This window comes from Melanaphis sacchari, unplaced genomic scaffold (assembly GCF_002803265.2).
Source record: "Melanaphis sacchari strain LSU unplaced genomic scaffold, SCAv2.0 Contig32_pilon_pilon, whole genome shotgun sequence".
In the NCBI taxonomy this organism is placed as follows: Eukaryota; Metazoa; Arthropoda; class Insecta; order Hemiptera; family Aphididae; genus Melanaphis; species Melanaphis sacchari.
Window position 1 is genome coordinate 3,671,212 of NW_020271199.1, and position 16,666 is coordinate 3,687,877.

The following is a 16,666-nucleotide window of genomic DNA, read 5'->3' on the forward strand; positions in this document are numbered from 1 at the left end:
ACTGTAATATACATGCATTAATGCATTAAAAAATTATGAAATATACAATCAAAATATGCGCTAAAAATTATAAAATATGCATTTAACCAATAAAAATGTCAAAATATGCACACAAAAATTTATTATTTATTTTTATACAATTTTAAATACATTTTTTTAAATTTACACAGCGTTTTATTGACTTTAATTTAAATTATTTTTTAATTAATTAGGTATTACCATTATTAGCGTTATACTGTACTACTACAATTTTTTTAATTTGTTCAAATTTGTAACTGCGTCTATTATTGTTAAGTAAATTTTTGTTATGTGAAAAGCTTCGTTCTACATCGACTGATGTTATCTTAGACCTTGTCTAATAAAGTACTGTAACTCCGAACAAACACGATAAGTCAATAATAAACATTTATATTTTACATCAATGCTTGGTAGATTTTAGACTGTAGTTACCACCTATACAATTTATACATACAAATTATGAAATTAATTGTATAGTTTGTTATTTAAATTGTTTAAAAAAAAAAAAAATGTACTGAAATATACTTTTTATTTGTAAAATCCCAAAATATGAAATTAAAATATGAAACCATAAAATATGCAAAATATGTAAAATAAAAATAGTATTATTTGATTCAGTGTAACATGAATTAAATTTGTATCCAGGTTAGCATTAAATTGAATAAATAGAAAAAATATGCAATTTTATAAACATCTGAGCCCTAATGATTAGTTTAGTAAAATGTAACATTAAAAAATTCAACTTTAATTATTTTCTTTTTAAGTGTTATAGTTGCTCATTGCTAGAATTTAGACAATGAAACTGAATATAAATATTTACAGGATTATACTAGGTACATAAAAAATATACATTTTTTGTTTTCATCATACTGGCAAAATAGATATTTTTAATGTTTTTTAATAACATAATATATTGTGAATTTTTTTATCAGGTTTGATTAAAATATATCTATTATTAAATTATATAATAAAAATTTATTTAAATGCTAAAAAGAACTATTATTGTTGTACAAATTTGTTGTAACACAATAAAGTATACAAATAGTTACTGCTAAAAAATTTCTTCATTTAATACATTGATGTAAAATTATCTTAAAAATATACCACAAGGTCAATTGTATTTCTTGTCCTATTTTGTCTGAGAAGTTGAGCTTTTATAGAACATAATAAATGCACACAAACGAAAATCATACTATTTTTTCTTTTACTGTATGATCTCTGTGTACATGTATTTACCATGGTTTACTTATAAATGACAATGACAACAAACTATAATATTTTAACATCCTTTCATTTATTATTATTGTTGTTGGATACTGTTTTTTTTTTCAAATACTTATAATGAATTAAAAATAAATAAAACAATGTTATTTTTTTTCTCAACTACAAAATAAATAAATAGTAATACTTGTAAAGTAAAAATAATTAACATAAAAAAAAAAATTTGGTAACAGTTTCAAATATTATTCAGGATTACTATGTAAACATAGAATTATAAATTAAATTACAATAATAACTCAAGTTAATCTAACAAATTTAACTATAAAAATAAATAACATGCATGATGCAGATCAGTGATAAAAGTATTGCAAACAAAGCATTTAATTAAAAGTAGTTAGATTTATTCATTCTAATAAATTCCACTATTTCACTCAATTCTAAAATATCTAGAGCTAAGTATTTATGTCATGACTCAGACAATAGTCGCTGATAATGAGGCATTATCTCATGAATAGGTATATGGAGGCCAAACTCTAAGGCTACTAATACTCCAAACTCGGAAACCATTAAATCTTTTCTGCTCAAACGAAATACTATTTCAGTTCTCTGAAAAATAAAAGTAAATAATAAATAATTAAAATTTGTTACTAGTTATCGTATAGATATTAAAATACTATAAAAAATAGGATATGATTAAATTAAAACTAGTAAATAAAAAATTAAAAGAAAAAACTAATATTAATACAACAAAATTATATCAGTAATTCAATAGATTTATGTTGAAGTTATATTTAAAATTAAAGCTAACAACACACTCACGTTTGAGAATATCTATCATCAATTAATATTAAATTCAATTTTGACTAGTACAGTAGAACCTCGATTATCCGTATTTGTGATTAACCGTGCCCACTCTTCAGAAAATTTATAAACATAATACTCGATATCGACAATCGTATTAATGACATTTTTGACGATAATAATATGAAGATAAGCAATATTGTACATCGATTATTATATTTCTAATTACAATTGAATCAAAATTTTTAAAATTTCATTATTATGAAATTGTACCTATGTTTTTCTAATTATAAATTATAATTAAATAAAAAATGTTATTATTATAAAAAGTCTTGATTAACCGTGATTTTCATTTATCCGTGTGACCGTCTCCCCATCATTACCCCGGATAATCGAGGTTCTACTGTATTTTTTAATTATATATATAATATTTAAAATTCTATAAACTAAATTATACATGATCGAATTAAAATAATATTAATAACATGTAGTGTATCTGTATGTACTATTATTGTTCTATTGATGTATAAAATACCAAATTTTACATTGAGAAAAATTTATTTAAATCCATTATTATTTATAACTTGCTTAAAAATACAAATATAAAAACCACGTATAATAAATTAGATAATGATTTTTAACTTTAAATTTTATAATACAGAAATTCACTCTAATATTATGAATTATTAATAAGTTAAATTGATTATTTAGTAGACAATCTTATGTATAGCATTCAAATTCATAATTTATGAACATCTAAAATGCTACTAATAATAAGTATGTATGACATATTTTAAATATAAAAATTAAACAATTAAAAATAAATATCATGAAAAATGTTGATAAACTTTAATAAAAAAAAAGTTTATGTAAAATTAACTTTTCATATTTTTACTATAATATGATATTTGTATACTAATAAAATTTAGTAAAATAAACCATTTCATTCCAAATGTTTGATAAAAATATTTAAAAAAAACACAATTTAAATTAATTTATAAATGTCTACTCATATAATAACATCTAAAATGTGTAAAATAATTTTTCCCACTTAGAATATCTTAAAATTATTTATGAAAAATTTCGACTTTAAAATGAAATTATTGGTGTATAATAATTTAATTTATAGCCTTATTCATAACATTAATTTGGATATAAATGCAAAGTTTTAAGGGCTTAAATATTATTCTGCGGTATTAAATAAATAAATAAGAAAAAAAAAATAAGTGATCTTAAAAATATTAAGACGTTACAGTTTGATGAGTAACTTACTTCAATAAGATTAGTTAAAGGTTCACCCTTCATATCATTTAACTTTGCAGACAAAATAATACATGCTCCAGCACATAGTTTACGATTTTCCTTATTGATCAAACTTTTGACTAATAATCTTTCAAAAAATACGTAGGCCTGTGCTATAGTTAGCAAATCTGAAGTAGCATCTGGTTTTGTAATTTTACGCATTTCTCGTTTAATACTAAAAAAAATAATGAAAATTTAAATATTTAATAAACCAATATAAATTATAATAATATGTTAATTGATGTGTATGTTTCTAATTTAAAATCAATTACCTTCTGAGTTTACTTAATGTTAGTTCAATATGTGGAAATTTATCTTGAAATTTATCATTCAATTCTTTTTTAAGATCGGCTGGACGTACATAATCAATAATTGATGTCTGAAATACAACAAATATTATAGATGTATTTTAAACTTCTGTTATGATTCAAAATAGCTCAAACAATAAAATATTAATGTTATATTTATATTTAATAATAGATACCTATTAATACAAGAGTATTTTGAAACATATTTAATTTTTAAAATTGGTTTTTCTACATATTTTTACATAAAACCCTGCCATAATGAAACAAATCTTGATGACAGGATGTCAGTAGGAATGCATCAAATAAGTGTATTCTCTATTAGATAGAATATAGTTAGAAATTTAAATATTAATATTAATTTTAAGATTGCAGCTTATTATTAATTACGTTTAACAATTATTAATATTTATATACGTAAATTTGATTTGCCACAATATGCGTACTTGTTAAAAGTGTATAAAATATTAAATGAAAAAGTAATTTGTACATCAAATTTTCTGAAAAATAGTAAATTTAAAAAATATATTCATTAATATATTGATCTTGATTTGGTTTTTTTGACTTAAATGACAGTCATTGATGAGCCATTGATAATTGTAAAAGGATATAAATCACAAATCACTAGTATCAAACATTGGCGAAGTATACCAGTCATAAGGATGTAGCTTTTAAAATATTACAATGAATGTATAGTTAGATAATATTTTAAGTAAAACAAATAGTTAACAGTACAATATTCTAAATATAAAAAATAATAAACCAAAATATATTTACCATGTAAGATATGAATGTTAAAAGTGTTCTATGTTTTCCAGCAAAAAACTCAGGGTCATCAAGAATATTTGGAGAAAACAAGGCCGTTCCATTTTCATCTTGTTCAGTATTAGTAACTAAAAATATATATTAGAAATTAAGTGTTAAAAAAAAAAATAAAATAACTTCATAAGACATTTTCATTACACAATTATTCATGATTATTAATTACCTTTTATCAAATCACTTTGTGGAGGCGATGATGATGGTTGAACAGTGCACATTTTGTAAGTACCAGAACCAATTACTGCATTTTCAGGAACATCAGCTGAAATACATCTTAAACAAAATAATACATAGTTAAAAATTAAAAAGTTAATTATTATTTTTAAATTATTTCTAATAGTATATTTTAATGTAATTAAATTATCTATAAATGGCTTAAATGCTAACAAAATTAATAATTAAATTTAATTATTTAAAATTTATAATAACGAGAATAACTATCTATAATAAATAGTTTTAAAGGTTTTAATGAAGTAAACTTAAACAATTAATAAGAAAAATAAATTAAAATAATATAAAGACTTTCCAATACATTTTTAAATAAATTTAGTATGTACTAAATATATAACACAGAATTACTACAATTAATATATTATTATAAATTAGATAATAAAAGTAATAAAATTTATAGTTAATATATTTTTATATTATTATAAAAAAACATTTTTTTTTTCTGTAAAAATGTTTAATATTGTATGGTAAAATAGAGAAATAGAACCACAGTTTAGTTTTGTCACTAGTTTTATGTTTTTCTAATATTATAAAAATTGACTAAAAAAAAAAAAAATGAATGATAAAAATGTTCAAGTTTATTTTGGTAAAAATGTACAATTTTAATGTTAACATAATTTAAATATAATTTAAGAACATAAGAATATTATAATAACCACAACTATTTATGAATTAATTATATTTACCTGCTTAAAGTATGCGATTTTGTCTGAATAGTATCTAACATCATATCTTCAATTGGGGTCTTGGGTTCAACAATTCGCGAAGGAACTAATAAATGGCTGTATGATATTTCCTAAAATCGATTAAAACCTTACTATTTATCATAGAAATAACCGATACTCTTATAAATTAATAATAAGGTCACAACAGATAAGTTAAAATTGTAATTCAAAAAGAGTATTAAGAATAAAAAACAAAAAATTTTAATAACAATAGTTTAGATTATGTTTATAAAATATAAAGAAAAAAATGTGATCTGATTAGAAATCATAGTTTAAATAAAAACAATTTAACATAAATTTAAATAATTCTGTATTATAAAATGATATTCCTCTTAAGAAATTAAACAAAATACAATTTAAACTTTACTTAAAAATGTTATATTATAGAATATAGATATGAATATATATAAAAAAAATAATTTAACATAAGCGATTATGACATTTTATTATTTTATATGTTAAAATTGAGTTTAGTGTAAAAACAAAATATGAATGTGAAATATATATTGGATGATTTTTGTTGGAACTCATAAGAATAAAGAATAAACAACACAAATTATTGTAAATGTTATACAATTAAAAAAGCAGTTTAAAATTTGATAAAAAAAATTAAGAAGTTGATTATTAGCCAGTTGAGAATTTTTTGTGTTCTAGTAATCTAGTGCAGTATTTCCCAACCTTTTTTATACCAACAAATTTAATCTTTATTGGGTAGGCAACCTCCAAAATATACAAAAAAAAATAAATAAATAATAATCAAATATTCCACAATATAGTAACAACATTAATATCCATTTTTATTATAGAGCATAGGTAATTTTAACATTTTATTTTAATATATAATGTAGTACTAAATAATGAATATTTCATTTTGTTAACCATAAAGATTATTTTTAAACCAAAATATTCAGATATATTTCAAAATAAAAATAAAATATACATTTACATAATATAATAATAAAATTAATTTAATTTTTACTCTCTTAGTTTTAATGTATTGCTCCAACTCAACTATATGGACAATTGACATATAACTATATCAGTATATATGGCACAAGGACATAATGAAACTATAATTATTAGCAAATTTATCAAAAATATTACAAATTTCCCATTATCGTTTCTAAAATAATATTTAAGTTACAATAAATATAAAGGGTACCTACGAGTATATCCTAGACTAGTTTTATTTCACATCATTATTGAACATACAGGTATCATTTAAAATGTAACTTGAGAATTTTTTTCAATTTATATTATTTTTATTTTTTATTACTAAGATATTTTCCTAGAGAATTGGTAAACCAACAGCAACCACCCATAGGTTAGGAAACACTGTTAATGTATTCAATGTAAGTATTAAAATAAATAAATAATTTAACTATTGTTTCATGATGATCAAAAAAGTTTTTTTTGAACTATACATATTGAAATCTTATTAAGTAAATTAAGTTAATTATAAAATAATCATATGTTTTCTATTTAATAACATTACATCAATCTTTGTAACTTAATGTAAGTAACTAAGTATTTGTTTTTGTTCTACACCTGTTCTAAAATAATGTATTTTACTTAGTTCAATTTAAATATTTTTATTTGTTTTTTTAGATTAAAAATGAATTAATAAATTATTTACTATAAAAAAGTGCATATATTTATAAGTATATTATATAAGTAAAAACAATTATATACTGGTATTATTATAGGCATTAATAACAGTTTGTGAATTGGTGAAATTTGCAGTAAGCACAAGGAGCATTATATGTAAAATCCTCTTAGTATGCACAAGCATACAAAAAATTTATTATTATAAGGAGATTACAAACATGCTTATTCATGTCAATAATATTTTAAATGAACAACAACTGTATTGCAAAAAGCTTAAATGTTTTTCTAAACAAATATATACTAACTTATGACAATTATTAAATTTATCATACTTTTGGTTTATATAAACTCTAATTTTTTTATTAGCTTCACAATAATACAACACGTTTTACACATTTATCGAAAAATTATGTGTAATATCGCTATAGCTTTGAAGTATAACATAAATTATACATAACTCAGAAATATTTTTGAAACTTATTCTCCTATAATTTTTGGTGAAACCAAGAAAAAAATAAATATTTTGACTTGAGGTACAAGCCATGAAAGTTAAAACTAATTATACCTAAGTATGAAAAATAAATATATTGATAAGCTTCATAATAATGGCAAATGAAAATTTATACTTATTGTATTAAAGAAAATATTAAAATAAATATTACCTAATAATCTAATTAATTAATTATTTATTTTTTGAACAGTACCTGTCCATCTTTGCCTTTTTCTAATCCAAAAAGATCAAACGCATCAATTATATCATTAACAGCAGATAAAGGGCGAGTTCCAGATGTTTGTCTTCTACGATTTGGTTCTTTTTTTTGTTCACATCGCACACTACAATTATATTAATTAAAAAATAATTGAATATTTATTGCATAATTATTAAAACTTGGTACAAACATTATGGTTCTGTTAGATCTTTTGAATGGTATTAGCGAATAAACAAGGAATGGAGTTTTCTGTGGAGTGACTAATACTAAACGTTCATTTTTGAATCGATGTTGTAATGTTGGACGTACAACTCTAATATCCATAGATTGATTTGAAGAACTATTTTCTTGAAGCAAAGTACTATTTTTATATAAAGCTGTAATTTTTTATACAAACTAATTAATCATTAGTTAAATATGTATCAAATAATTTTTAGTTTAGCCTAATACTTGATATTTATCTATTATCATTCATTTAATTAATAAATCAATTTATTTTTATACAACATTATATCAAAAAAATTCCATTATGAGTATAAATTTCAACTAAGAAATTATTAAATCTATTGACATTTTAAAGCTTAGTTTAATGCGTTAAAATAATAAATTATTATTGTTTGAATTATTTTGATCATTTGTTATTGGTAAAACATTATTCAACTAAATATATTTCATTAAAATTTTTCTAAACTGTAGTTAAATTGAATTAATACTTGTCAAATATACTTAGGCAGACATTGTAATTAGTTAAACAAAGATATATTCTTAAGAAACTAGTAGTTGGTTTTTAAAATTATTATTTCATATATTTTAAAATTTTAATTCCTTATAAAGCATTTAAACTCCTTAATAAATAAGTATACTACAATAACATTTTTTTTTTTTAACGATGAGAATATAATCAAAAGATTACTTGGTTCAGAATAATAAATTTAAAACTTTTATTCGCAACCATTTATACTGCTTAATAAAAAACATTTAATAAATAAATGTTAATACGATTTGGTTAAAATGTATGTGAATAATGATATGAAACACTCCACAAAATATTTTATGTAATATTATTACAATAATAATAATTACAGTCAGGTAATTTAGTTTGGGTTTCAAATATTATGTATGGTAAATATATTAGTATTGTTTTAAAACAATCCTGAGAAGTCTATATGTTTAAGTAATTATAAAGAAATAAATTTAACTAGTCTTGAAATTTATAAAATAAAAATACAATTATTTATATACTTTAAAAAAACTGAGTATAATTAAATATTATTGTGACTGAAAATGATTACTGTTTTATAAAATATATAAAATATCTTTATAAGCATATATTTTTACCTAAGCCAAGACTTTCAGAACTGCTGAAATTTATGTTACTTTTATCATCAGATAATAAAGATTGAGGAATCATGCGTTTACGATAGTAGGCAGCCATTTTTTTTGATTCCATAGTTACATCACTTCCAGTTGTGTTAAGTCTAGAAATGTTAATTTCTTTTATTGAAAAATATATTCAATAATAATTAGTCATAAAAAACAATAGAATCACCTTTCACGAAATGGTATTCTTCCAGAATTCTTATCTGAATCCGATTCAAAAAATTTATCAATACTATTTTTATCATTTGTATTTAATTTTATTGGTGTGGATGTTAATGACCGTGTTTTTGTCAATCTTACAGGACCATGAAATTCAATATCCATTTGTTTCAAGATGATGTCATTTTCACTGAATGTATTCTCTTCATTTGTCATTCCTATGTCAGGAAGTGACGGAAACTCCATTTCAGACTTTTGATGATGATACATATTGTTTTTGATGAAAAGTAATTTGTTAGTATCCTTATGAGTGCCATCTAGAGATATATTCGTTAAAAATGACAGTGCTGCTATTCGACGACGTGAAGTATCCCCAGTTAGTGTGCCCATCATGATTCAAATTTTTTTTTCAAATTCCTTTTGACATATAATATTATATTAATTGTAGATATTAAGTTAACTATACATAGTTAAAACTTAGTAAGCATCTTAAAAAATAAAGAAAATGTAACATAAATTGTATAACACAATTTGTTTCAAAGCAATATTATTTGATAATTAATTTAGATGGTTTATGTTTCAATATACAGATTGTTTCACGATTAATTGATAATTGCAATAATTTTTGTTCTATTGAACATTTTCAACTTTTTTTTTCGATTTTTTTTTTTAACATTATGTATGCAAAACTAACAAAAGTTAAAAATTTTTTATTTTATATTAATAACAATCAAGATAGCTAATTTGTGAATCCAATTTTTAGAAACATTTTGGTGTCAAAAACTTTTACTAAGGTTAAGTCAATAATTTTAAACAATTTTTAAAGTTTGCTTAAATTAAAATTTATTTCTTGTTTATCAGTATTACAACAATTATTAATTATCAATTATTCAGAAAATCTATTTAAAATAATATGAAATAGTGCAAACTTCAAAAAATCAAATAAACGGCTGAACATTTTTCATTTTTTTGTGAACATGTTTTAAAAATTATAATCAAAAAAATGATTATTTTGATTTTTTTAAATATAAAAAAGAAATTTTTTAATTTCTTAATGTTATATAAAAAATTTAAAAAAAAAAAATCGAAAAATTAATTTAAATGTAGTGCTGATGACAATTGATAATAAAAATAAAAAAGTTGAAAATATTTAATAGAACAAAAGTTATTGTAATTGTTAGTTCACCGTGAAACATAATGTATTATAAAAAATAATCTTAATTTTTATTTAGCCAATCTTAGAGAATCAAAATAAATAAAAGTGTAATGTATAAATCATAATTAGAGCATGGATTTCTATGCAATCACATATTATTTTATTTTCATTTTTTTGAATTTTTGTCAGTTATATTCACGAATCAGAATAACTTGAATCAAATGGTGACATTTGTTTTTATGCATATTTTTACAAAATTTGAAATGTATTGCATATTAAAGCAAAAATTTTTCATTAAATATTTAAGTAGTTAATTATTATAAGAGGTTTAATTTCTGAATTTTATATTTTTACATAAATAAAAAAAAAATTCTTGAATATTTTCATAATTTTTAATTCATATTATCATTGATTATATAATATTATATAATCAATGATATTATATAGTATATTTTGATACTTTTTAGTGCATATAAATCTGAGCTCTAGTCATAATTTATTTCAAACTTATTTTAAATGTTAAAATTTGTAGGTACATCATTATTATTAATTAGTCAATGATAATTATTAATGAAAAAATTGATTTTTATTTAAATAAAAAATTGTGAATTTAATTAATTAATTTTATTCAAATAATAATTTTATAGTAAAATAATAAACTATACTTTTACTTCTTAATAGAAAGAAAACAAGTTTAATTACTTAATTATAAGAGTATGTCACTAAAATTATTAATCTAAAGAAGGCAATATTATTTAATAAAATGAGCAAAACCATGAAGAAAGAATTAAATAATAAAAAATACATTTTAATATTAAATATGACAGCAATAGTCAGATACGAGTCAGTTTTGATTATTATTATCATATATTATACAAGAACGAAAAGTTCTACTACATTTCATTTTTAGTAATAATTTTGTTTTTTTAACTATTAAAAATTTGTTTCATATTCTGTAATTAGAAAATTTAAATGATATTGATTACCTACAAGTAATAAAATTGTATAGTTTTAATTAGACTAAAACAGTTATTTTTTATGGATAACTCAGAGTTAATTTAATAACTCACAGCCCACAGGAACAAACATATAACTGTGTTATTGTAAAAAGAAATAATATTTTAACATGATACTAATCAAGGAACACATCATAACAATACATATAACAGATTAAATAATTTTCTAGACACTTTTATGATTTACAAATAAATTTGTTAAAGTATAATTGTTCATGCATATTACTATATTAGCTATTAGTTAATAGAACTATAGTAAACATAATATGATACACCTACCGATGGTTGCAACAAACTGGGTACTTATCCAAAATTGGAAATGAAAGTCCACATTTTTTGCTTCCAATTCACAAACGTAAGATTTTGACTGTTAAATAGATACATAACTTTTATTCTTAGTGTTTACAAGACGTATAATTATAGATTTATTGTTCGATTTAATACATTTTTAGTTCGATCGTTATGTTTTGTAATTAATATTATATCACAAATATTGTACTTTATATTTTTATCATCTTTAAGAACATTCACCTTGTTATCTAATCTCTGTGATGTGATAACAATAAATCAATAACCACGAGCCACCAATATTATGCGGGTTTTCATTCCAAACAATACATTTAATACAATTATTGTATTACAACATTTACGCCTCTTCAAAATTAAGTTATTAAAAAAAATGTTTTGTTAGTTGAATTTTTCAAAAATGCAAAATAAAAATATTAATACCTAAAATAAATTTTTCAATTACAAATGAAAAAAAAATCGTCATTACATCAAAATTCCTATCTTATAATAAATAGATGTACCTATGCACTTGATATTTCTTATAAATTTTAAGTAGGTACCTATTACTGGTATTAGCCACTATGTGTTAGGAAATTAAAACGTACGTATAACGTATCTGCAGTTATCTATTACTAGCTGGTTTTCCGATCGGCATCAGCACAGTAATATATCTACAGCCATACGGATATTTTCCTTAAAGAATTTTTTGGTGGTATGGAAACCCCCCCCCCCCCCCCCCCCGGAGTAGGACGTTTCCATTATATGCACTAAAAACTAATAAAAAATAAAACTCTATTTCATGTATTACGGTCTATGGACAAAGTTAAGTGGCCGGTCACTGTAAACAAGGCTCGCCAAATTTAGACAAAGTATAAAAAGTATTTAATTACTGTTTACTATTATCTACCAATCTGCGGTAATCATAGATATTAGTTATTTTATTACATTACAATCACTGGGCAGTTTGAACTGGCCGACGTATTTTTGAGTTGTGGGTAATGTGAACTCTAAATTTTACTATACAAATTATTACTTTATTGACTATTTAAATAATTTATCAAAGATACAATACATACATTGTATTTTATATTAGGTATACCAAATATTTTTAAAAACAATTTTTTTTTTGTTTTTAAATTATAATTATAGAAATAATATTTTACTATACCTGGTAAATATTTTAACTACGCTCTATTAGATTTAATATGATTTAAAATACCAATGTAAATAATTCAGTAGTAATATCATTGGTTAAATTTGGTGATATGTATTTGAATATTGCTTTTATGATACTATCTTATATTTCACTGATACCTAATATTTTAATAACAGTTATTGTGATTTGTGAATTTGTGATGGTCTTCGTTTACCGGTAATACTATTGGTATTTGGTATTTGTCTTAAATAAATTGAGTGATATGTCACTATGTTGGTACTTGTGTTAATCGGCGTGTTCGTACTACTTGGAGTGAACGTTTTCAATATTATTTTTATTTATAAAAATTAAAAAGTACAGTTATAATTTGAATTAACCAAAATCAATAAATATTGTGCTTGAAGTCTATTATGTTTATCAGCGAAGTTAATCAAAACATAATTTCTTTAAGAAAGGCTATTCGTCACAATTGTCACTAAGGTGGAAAAGGAACGACAGATGTATTTTTGTCTTACAAAATGTTAGGTATAAATGCAAAGCAGCGGGTACCTAATTGTACAAATAACTCGGAAGTGCCAGGTACGTATAGTTTGTGCTGAAATAAATAAATATAGGTACTTGATGATAACATAAAATAATAAATAATTAATTAATATATTGTTTTTTTTTACAATAGAAATATAGTTATTTTTATTTGGTAGTTCATATTGTCCTACACGGATTCGTTCTTTGTAAACGATGTCTAAACAATGTGTTTTATTTTCACTTTGAACACTAAATCGAGCATTGTGTACAGTTCGAGTACTGTGCACAATACCCAATTTCCTATACATTGCCCATAACATATAATTTAATAATAGTATACTAGTGTCGAGGATTAATTCTTACATTTTATATTAATTTATCTGTGTAGGTATGTAATCTTTATGATGGTATACTACCGATTGCTAATTGGTGATCTATTATTAAGTTAAAATTGTTAGATTTCATTTCATGATAAATTGGAAATAAGGTGATAATTTTGATAAAAATAAAATTCTAAATTATTTAAAATCACAAGTTATAAACAGAATCTTGATCATTAGGTAACATATGAGTAATAGATGCATATTAATATATATAATACCCATTATATAGGTACCTTTTATAACTATTTTTTAATCTTTTGTTTTCACACGATATATCTGCTTACAGGATTAATTTAGTATATATTAAAAAGTATGTTTTATTATGTATAAATGAATGCTTTAACATGCTATTACTAATTTATATAGGAAAAAATTATCGCGAGAAAAATGTCCTAGATTCGGTAGTACCTAGCTAAATCTGTATTGTCTATTTATCCATCGTCGTTATTGTGATTATTCGGTATAATCAATATTTAATAATAATGTATAATACTATGATTGTATTATAGTAATAATGTATAGGTAACCTATTTTTAATTTTATTTGACAAGAAAAAATTGATATAAGGGTACTGCCGTACTGATATTACTCGTAAATTAACTTAAGGTAGTTCTGCACTCTGCAGGTACCTATATAATATAAGCCATGACAAATTAGATAGGTTATTTATATAAGTTATTAATGATGACATTAATAATTATAGCCAATTCCACGCAGTATGTTTTCTGCAAAATCTATAAAAAAAATTTTTTGGTAGGCGTACAAGTGATGAAATTGGCTATATAATTTATCATACTCTATGTACATTTTATACAATGTTAACTTTATATACCGCTGACCTTCATGTTAATATTTTTCTCGTCTAATAAAATTTAGAAAAAATAATTAAGCATAAATTAGTTAAATACTGACTAACTAACTATTATAATATATTGGAATACATTTACTATTTGTTGACAAATGGTGACAGTAATTATTTCTTGATCTTCAACAAATCTATATTCGTTAAATTATATTAGTGCATTAGCTACCTATTAATAATTTTTTCTTTAACCCACGCGCCACATAAAAAATGTATTCACATATAATCATTTATTTTATATTTTTTAGCAATGTAAGTGTTTTATGTAACTTTTCGGCTTAAAATATTCTGAAAATGTTATCATTTATAAAAAATACTAAAATAAACATTCAGTAAAAATGTCTATGGTTATTTATTTTTTCATTATTAAGTGACACCAAAAAAATAAAATTAATTCAATCAAATTGCGGGTTTATGTAAAAATTCTCGTTTTTCCTTATTTTTTTTTTTGTTTTGTTTTTACTAAATTATTTTGTTAAGTATTGGAAATTTTTTACTTTTGATCTTCAAAGTACTAATAAGTTAAAATTTCCTATCAGAAACTACACTTAAAGTTTAAAATCAAATCAAATAAGGTCCCAAAAAATGATGACAGATACAAAAAAAAAAAAAAATTAAAAAAACCACATATCATTTTAAAATGAATACATTATCACTCCACTTAGTATATAAAATGTAAGTCAGAATTATGTACCTAATATTAGTATAGAGTCGAAATAGTGTGGACAAAATGGTATTGCTAATAAAATTAATAATTATAGTTAAAGTGTATTGAAAAATCATGGACATTGTCTACTTAGCCCTTTAAAATTGTTATTATAATTTATTGAGTTTGAATGCTTGTAACAATAAATCGATCATATACAAAAATACATTACTATCAATATATTTTTAGTATCTAATAATTTTCAATTTTTAATAGAATAAAATTTCTAGTTATATAGTTATCAAAAATACATTTTTTAAATCAATAAATTAGGTAGAGGACCTACTTAGTACAGTTATATATAACTATTTATAAGATGATCGATCAATTTGAGTATTTACACATAATTTCAAAAATATAATTTTTGTATACATTTTATGCCTTTACAAAACAATATTTAAAATTATATTTAACGATTTTTATAGTTAAGACTTTTATTAAATTTTTATTTTTTAATGACAACGTTCATTTTTAATTTCATATTTATTTATTTATTTATTATAATAAATAAGTAAAACTCTTTGACATGTTACCATAATTGTGTATAATTACATTTAATAACTTAAATAAAAGTAGTGTATAAACGTTTGGTTAATTTTTGAACGTTTTAACGTATTTTATTTTTATTTTTTTATACGTGTTATAAATACAATTTACATAATATAGGTATATATATCGTACATTTGTTTATTAAATATTATTTATAACAATAATTTTATTATCATACAATTTATTAAATAAATTGTTCAAAGTTTCCTCCATTATTTTCTACGCATAATTGAAGTCGTTGTAGATATCATCTATTAGTTGCTGACAATATCTGACTTTTAGTTATGTTATTACACAATACACGCAACCACGATTTTGCTTTTTAAATATCCAAGACCGACTAGTGTATCTTTGTAAACTATCGTTTTTAAATTCCCTATAAAAAAAATCAAATGGAGAATTATCTGGAGATCTTGCTGGTCATTAAATAGGTCTTATTTATAACATGTATAATAATAATAATAATAATAAAAAACATTAAAAAATTAACCAATAATAAATAATTATAAATGATTTCATGCACTTAAATGAATCGTAAAAATGTATTTACTTATTAAAAAATAAATGGCTTTTATTCAGTCAATTTTTAATTTAGAACCATAGTTGATATATCAAAATTACTTAAAAAAATTAAGCCTATCCGAATATAGTGTTCAAAATAGGTTTCGCTATTAAAAAAATAAATATTTTTATTGCGTATGCGCATACCGAAATGATAAAAATGTTGAAATTTATTTACAAAT

The 16,666-nt window shown here is 21.7% G+C and overlaps 1 protein-coding gene across 1 annotated transcript; it reads right to left on the minus strand.

The window, feature by feature from the left end:
* Window positions 1–1,538: 1,538 nt before the first annotated feature.
* LOC112596531 (CDK5 and ABL1 enzyme substrate 2) lies at window positions 1,539–11,943 on the minus strand. Its single transcript, XM_025342263.1, has 11 exons — window positions 11,734–11,943; window positions 9,293–9,699; window positions 9,082–9,221; window positions 7,934–8,120; window positions 7,738–7,867; window positions 5,387–5,496; window positions 4,636–4,742; window positions 4,425–4,540; window positions 3,615–3,721; window positions 3,313–3,517; window positions 1,539–1,845 (listed from the first exon to the last, which is right to left on the minus strand). Exons 2-11 carry the CDS (start codon window positions 9,673–9,675, stop codon window positions 1,705–1,707), a joined length of 1,626 nt encoding a protein of 541 aa, XP_025198048.1. The 5' UTR covers window positions 9,676–9,699; window positions 11,734–11,943; the 3' UTR covers window positions 1,539–1,704.
* Window positions 11,944–16,666: the final 4,723 nt, after the last annotated feature.